Below are 7,069 nucleotides of genomic sequence, written 5' to 3' on the forward strand. Positions count from 1 at the left end.
TTTTTTTTTTTTTTTTTTTTTTCATTTAAAAAAAAAAAAAAAAAAAAAAAAAAAAAAAAAAAAACTAGTCCTGCTAGTATGAGCTGCATGATCAGAGTAGAAGAGATCATAGAACTGGTTACAAATTAATTATATGGAATTGGGACTTCTATTCAATTAAATGTGTGGCTTCAATTTATTGTGAAATTAAAATAAATTTCTTGATTAATTCAGATTGAAGTACTATGGAGCAAAGGGGAGAAACCACTTCCTGCACTGCATCCCCTCCTCATCAAGGGAAGAAACCTTTATCGGTTAAAAACAATGAGACAGGTTGGTTAAGCCCTCTTTTCTACATCTCTGCATATTTTATCGCCCTTGGCTGATGTTACTTTTTTTCTTTGACTAGAGATGGGAAGATGAAGGGCAACGGCAGAAAATGTTGTCAGAAAAACATGCAAGAGGTTCTGTTGCCCGAACAAATAGGGAAGCACGAATTGCAGAAAAGGAAATGCGAATGAAGCCAAAGTTGAATAGGTAATTAGAAATGAGATTTTACATGAAACAAAAACTGCATGGAAGAGTATCAACTATCAACTTTCTTTGATGCTCATATTCTATTATTTCTCTATAACGGTTCCCTGGCTGCACAAAATATGACAGGGTGAAGAGAGCAGAATGCCAGAAGCAAGCACCAGTTAGAAGCAAAGAGCAAACAAGGCATATGGCATCGATGAACTTGGAGAAATCAGGGAACGAACATCAGAAGTGCAGGAATGATACCAAGTTAACTGAAATAGAGGGAAAGGTTATTAATCATAATGAGCCGCTGCCATCATCTCATGACAGGATTCATCAGAGGCAACCTTTGAGTGATGCAAATGTGATGAATAGTTCAAGGAGCCCATGCAGAGGGCACATCAGTGTACAGTGTAGCTCTAAACCTATGAAGAGCCCATCAAGGGTGCAGAATCAGATGCGGCAACCTTTGACTGATGCTAATGTGAATACTTCAGCTCCCTACAATACACAATATGCAAGTTACAATGCCCCAAGAGGAGGAGCATTTACCCATGGTGAAAACATAAATTCCAATATTCTGGTGCGTCCAACAATGTGGCATGGGTATGCAGGAAACAGAAATCATCATCCTACTGATCAAACGAGAGCAAACTCCCTGTCCAATAGCGGGAGCAGTGAAGTTTCTATTGTGAAGCAGCCATGTCGATATTATGCTCAAGGTAGATGTTATTACGGGCACAATTGCAAGTGGTTGCACTAGTGCAGACTGCAGAGGACACCAACCTTCTTGTAGGAGAAGAAGTATTGCCTCAATGCATTTTTTTTTACAATCGCACTTCTTTTTTTGAACTGACTGAATGAAAAATTTACTGTATTAATGTGATTACACATCCATTCACCAAACTCTCTGAAGCAAATTATGCCAGCTCCTGTTAACAATATTCATTAGTTACCCATAACCTACAATCTACAACAATGAAATAGAGTACAAGAGGCCAGTAGCGTCAATGATATTACTGATAAATACCAAGTATAAAAGAAAGGATTGGGAGAAGAAACTAAGAAACGTTCTTTTCAATTATAATAGCATCTTAGTCTACTAGTGTTTTGACTACTTTAATAAACATATGATTATGATAATGATACAACCACAGATGAGCACAGAATTTGGATTGAGCATCTCTAGCTAAAGCCTACCATGAACACATGAGCACTAGCCTTGGTTGAAAAAATTACTATATACTCTGAACATCTGAGGAAGCCAGTTATGTGCATGATTGTTATTCTTGAGGTCCAGAGGCTTCAAACTGCATGCCAAATCTCCAATTTTCTCCCTTTCTTATTGGTATTCTAAAACCTATCAACCAAAACTAGTTCATTTCATCCAAGCTATTACCCTTAAAACGTTTGCCAAAGAGCCACCATCATATTAACACCAATCTCCCAACACTTGTATAGTGACTAACTATGCATTACTTGTGGAGTTACTCTTATTCACACCTTGTAGCTCCATTGGAGAATTGGTTATACTACCAACAGATCCCAAGGTTTGAGAACTAAGCTGAGGGCTTGCTGGGCAAGCTTCTGGATTACCAGCACTCATGGGATGTATAGCTCCTGAACTCAGCTGTGGGCTCATGGGAGTTCTTTGGCTCATTTGCTGTGGGCTAGACTGTTGTTGCGGGGTTGGTTGATTCATTTGTTGTGGAATTCCCATGCTTGATGGTGAACCCACTTGTGGAGGTGAAAGTACAGGCTGTAAAGGAGAAGTTGTCTCTTGTTGCTGTTGTGGCTGCTGCAGCTGTTGCTGTTGTGGCTGTTGCGGCTGTTGCTGTTGTGGCTGCTGCAGCTGTCGCTGCATCTGTTGTTGCTGTTGAAGTTGCATCTGTTGTTGCAACTGCAACTGTTGTTGGTTCATGTAAAGGTTCATCCCTGCTGTCATCAACTTGGGGGGACCCATTGAAGCCGTCAATGCCGTTCTTTGCATTGGGTTGATATTAGCTCGATTAAGGGCAGGTCCTAACATTGAAAGGCCAGCAGAGCTTGGATGCATTTGTCTACCTCCACTCATACCAATATTTGATTGTGGGCCCCCCAGCATGTTCATTCTGTTCTGTACCATTCTCAACTTTGAGGCCATAATCTGACCTGAACGAAGATGCTGGCTGATTGTATTGCTAATATTCGATGCCTGGCTCACATTCATTGCGTTCTGAGCCAAGTTGCCCATTGCTGGAATAGAACCCATTGGTGCAGAAATTCCAGAGCCACCAACTCCCCTTATGCCCATGCCCATCGCATTGCCCAGCCCTCCAAGTCCTACCATGCTATTGCTGATGTTTCCCATACCTACAGTTCCAAGACCCATCATCATTTTCCTTTGCATTTGTGGCTGCATCTGTTGTTGCTGTTGCTGTTGCTGCTGCTGTTGCTGTTGTTGTTGCTGCTGAAGTATCTGAAGTTGGAGAGGGGAACTTTTATTAGCCAAGTGGTTGCCACTTCCACCATTCAAATGAGACATTTGGTTTGCAGCCATCATCAGGGACGATCTTTGGAACTGTGAATGCTGTTGTTGAATCAAAGAGTGTTGATTTTGTTGTAGTTGCTGCTGCTGAGGTGGTAGCATATCAGGTTGCTGTGGCCTAGAAGGCATTGAAACCCCAGGCAATACACCTTGAGAAAGCTGCTGTAATGCCTGTGTATTGCCAGGAGGTAGCAATCTCGTGCCTTGAATATTCTGGGTTGAGTTGAAAGATGCATTAACACTGCTAGTAGCCTTACTACTTTCACCAGATAGACCTGAAACTCCTTCGGAGTATTGTTGCATATCGGTTCCTGCACTAGTTGGTGAGAGTCCCGGCATATTAGGTTGACTGCTTGAGGGATTATTAACACGTACTGGTTTTGGGTGGACATGATCATCCACAAAAAGTCCTTCATGGTTCATCTGTATATGCAAATTAGGTTACTGAATACGGATGTACATGGGCATACTTTATAAAAAATCTCTTTAATTTGACAGAACATACCAGTCTACAATATTGTGCAGCAAGTAAGTCTGCAAAATGCTGTCACAAGAAAATCAGGGGGTAAACATCAGAACAAGGTTAAAACACACACATTCATTTGTAACTCTTTCTTCTAAATGTTTAAATGAGTCTATAGTGAAGGCTCTCTCCCAAAAGCCATAATCACCCTCCTGTTCCCCAATTTCAAGAACAAAAACTCATTTTAATATCAAACATTCTAACTAGATAGTAATATACTATGATTATGATGCCCACTGGGCATCTCACCAAGATTGAAACTACACATCCTTTCATGCTGAAAATGAAGAGATTCCTTAATTGTACCTAAAAACCACTTCAAAGTCAAAATGAGGCATCCAAGTAAATGAATAAGGCAACATCAAAAGTAAGAGTAGACAATATTTAAGTGTATCTACCAAACCCACAATGAAGGAAGTTTCTGAAAGATGGATTTAGGTTTTATATCTATTGCTGTATCATTTCCATAATTTCTTCCAACCTCAGTTAATGGTTAACTTCTACTGGACACTTGAGAATAGGGATGACAATGCAGTGGCAGTGAAGGAGTGCATAGGGCAAGGTAAAAGTGGTCTAGTGTGGGGTAATCAATACCCTACTAGCAAAGTCAAGTTTCAACAGAAAATTTCATAGTTATGACTGCAATGGATTTGCTACTCACAGCATTTGGCAGTATAGGTAGGTAATCCTCTGCAGCAATGTATTCATTATCTTCTATATCCCCAATATGTATAGCTACAGTGCCATCACTAGGCTTCTCTGACATTATCATTTTAATTCGTGATTTCGGAACAACTGAGAAAGCATTTCCTGGTATATAAGGAAACCAACCAAAACGATTAGAAAAATAAAAGCATCAATCTAGCTCTAACAGTTCAAAATTAACAAACCTTGAAGTACACGCTCGGTCTGTGTAAAAGTCAAGACTCTTCTTTTGCATCTATTCACACTACCCTGAATAAGGGACTTAGACAATTTAAATTTTTCATCAATGATGGTCTCATTATTTGAGTCACCGGAAAGATGAACAAGCAGCTGTTGAGTAGGATATGCATTCGGTTTTCGCACAGGGCACTCATCCACCTTATTCTTCTTGGAATTAAGTTGATGCCTGAAACAAAGAGAGTTATTTGAGATAAACAAAATGTAAGAATGCTAGATTGTGAGGCTCTTATTATTCTTATCTTTCCCAAAGAAGTGATGCTCCCCCTAATAACCAAAGAAAGTAAAGTCGGTTGATAAATCTTTTTATGTGATTCAGATGAATGCACATCCTCAATCCCTCCTAGTGGACTGTAAATATCACCATAAGGATAAAGGTTAGATCAAGAGCAATCCAGCCCTCCAAACATCTAACATAAGAGCTAACTAGGTTGTTTTAATTGAATCAACATTGAAGCACAATAACTATGGGACACAACGAATTCTGCTCTAAGCTCAATGGTTTTTTAAAAAGGCTATTCAATTGAGCAGATTGACTGGTAAAAGTTGGTGCAGTTGGCATATATATCGTCACATAGATAACACAACCTAACTGTAGATGGTTGGGCATGCAAGTGTCATGTTGGTTTGCCACCATGAATATGAGCTTATATGGTGAGTTCCATAGAAATTATACCTTGTTGTTATCATCTCAATTTTGGAGAACCTTTCAAGCATGATTTGCTCAGCCGAAGGTGGATTTCCAACAGGAGGGCTGCTTGCATTTATTGGGACACTCATATTACTAACACTAGCAGGAGAACCAACCCCACTTATCACGGGAGTTTTAGGAAGAGAATTGCTTCTACGTTTTGCTGCTGCAATCTGAGCCTGATGTTGTCGCTGCATGGAGTCATTCACACTGGAAGTCAGAGATGATGCACTTGCCGCTAGAGGAACAGATGTAACAGCAGACTTCTCTTTCAGGGACGCAGCAAGTCCACTTGTCACTGCTGGGCCATATTGGTGTCCTACTGAACCACTAGAAAAGTCTCCGGATTTAGATGATAGAGGAGATTGAGGAAAACCTCCACCAGAAACATGAGGACTTTGAACTTGTTTCCTCTTCTGGAATGGATCTTCCTTTCTAGCACTGTTCTCAAGTGGCTGACTAGCATTGTTCCAATGTGCCTGAGGGAAACCTGACCTCAAGAACTGCTGTGGTGATCTTTGGTGTAGTTTTGACTGCTGGGGATCCATGTGACTCATCTCTGCGTCTACTGTCTGCATTTCGCTTCTACTGGGCACCACTGGCTTGTCCAGTTTGTCTAACTCGGTTGGTTCTTCCTTCAAACCATATCTTGCTACCTGTTGCCCAACAGTGAATGGCATTCCAGCTTCCTGGTTCAGCCCCCCTTCAAATGTTTGTTGTGAAAACTTTTGTAGGCCTGTGTTAGCATATGGAATTCCCCTCTGAATCGATTGTTGTTGTAATAGTGTATTCTTCCAGTGTGAATCAGGTTCATTAAAACTATCTATTTGTGGTCCTATGTTTTGCAGTTGATTACTGTCAGGCCCAATATTTGTAAATCTTGGTCTCTTGCTTAAATTAGCAAGAGGATAAGATTGCCCTTCTTGATTCTCTCTTTTACCAAGTAAGGAAGCAGAGCTGACTGTGTCCTGGTATGGAAGCATCACGTCTGGCATAGCAGGAGAAGCAGTTGATGCATTTAAAATAGTTGACCTTTGATCCTGCATAATTCTTGGACTTCCAACCCCTATTTGATATTTTGACTGGTTAGATACCAAAGGTGACGCTGGAATAGAGACATCAGACCCAAAACTATTAGTTCTTGCTGCTGACATATTGTTGGGACCATTACTTTGTGGATGTACATTTTCATGAGCAGGCTGCTGTATTATGGCTCCACCATCTCCCGACCTTGAGGTCTGCCTTAGCCTCTTCCTGCGCATTGTGCTTATGGCCAAATTTAGCTGCAAGAGAATTCACCAAGTCAAATACCAAAGCCAAGACTTCCTCAAGCCCATACAAAGACAAACAACAGTTTTGCAAAAGCATTACCTTTGAGGAAACTGGTTTGTTGGAAAACTTGTCTAATTTAGGGCTCGGATCCAGGCAAAGCTCAGGTTGGAGAGCTTTTAATATCCGAGATTCTACTTCCTGGCCAAAAATGAAAAACATCAAACAATGTGCACTAATTCAGTTCTATGAAAAGACTGTTTGATTATTATGCTTACCATCAGATCACCATATGTCCAAGCACTATTTGAAATCAAAGGTATATCTTTTACTACATTCTCCAATGACATTTTAAGGCGTACTTTTGTGATAAGAGGAGAAAGATTAACAGGATGTGAACCTTGTCCCGCTTCAGACAAGCATTTCCTGTAATCTCGGACCTGTGATATAGGTAGCACCCAATATCAGCAACTGCAGAAACAAATTGTATACAGAATTGACAAATCTGAAAAACAAACCACCTTTTAAGATCTTATTATCAAATTTTTCGCTTTAGTGTTTTGATTTGATTCCTTCTTTTAAAAAAAAAAAAAAAAAAAAAAAAAAAAAAAAAAAAAAA

The 7,069-nt window shown here is 40.1% G+C and overlaps 2 protein-coding genes across 2 annotated transcripts in view; one reads left to right on the plus strand and one right to left on the minus strand.

Moving 5' to 3' along the window:
• LOC116010298 (zinc finger CCCH domain-containing protein 62-like) overlaps nucleotides 1-1,442 on the plus strand; it is a 5,815-nt gene extending 4,373 nt beyond the window's left edge. The window contains exons 8-10 of the mRNA XM_031249643.1: nucleotides 214-312; nucleotides 389-516; nucleotides 643-1,442. Coding sequence (XP_031105503.1) covers nucleotides 214-312; nucleotides 389-516; nucleotides 643-1,261 — 846 coding nt within the window. The 3' untranslated portion in view covers nucleotides 1,262-1,442. The remainder of the gene's footprint in view (nucleotides 1-213; nucleotides 313-388; nucleotides 517-642) is intronic.
• Nucleotides 1,443-1,546: 104 nt separating this feature from the next.
• Nucleotides 1,547-7,069, minus strand: part of LOC116010297 (protein PHYTOCHROME-DEPENDENT LATE-FLOWERING) — a 9,408-nt gene continuing 3,885 nt past the window's right edge. Inside the window, exons 6-12 of the mRNA XM_031249642.1 lie at nucleotides 6,729-6,890; nucleotides 6,553-6,651; nucleotides 5,167-6,464; nucleotides 4,439-4,659; nucleotides 4,210-4,358; nucleotides 3,531-3,569; nucleotides 1,547-3,448 (exon numbers count right to left, since the gene is read on the minus strand). Coding sequence (XP_031105502.1) covers nucleotides 1,967-3,448; nucleotides 3,531-3,569; nucleotides 4,210-4,358; nucleotides 4,439-4,659; nucleotides 5,167-6,464; nucleotides 6,553-6,651; nucleotides 6,729-6,890 — 3,450 coding nt within the window. The 3' untranslated portion in view covers nucleotides 1,547-1,966. The remainder of the gene's footprint in view (nucleotides 3,449-3,530; nucleotides 3,570-4,209; nucleotides 4,359-4,438; nucleotides 4,660-5,166; nucleotides 6,465-6,552; nucleotides 6,652-6,728; nucleotides 6,891-7,069) is intronic.

The sequence above is a fragment of the Ipomoea triloba genome, chromosome 2, assembly GCF_003576645.1.
Source record: "Ipomoea triloba cultivar NCNSP0323 chromosome 2, ASM357664v1".
Classification (NCBI taxonomy): domain Eukaryota; kingdom Viridiplantae; phylum Streptophyta; class Magnoliopsida; order Solanales; family Convolvulaceae; genus Ipomoea; species Ipomoea triloba.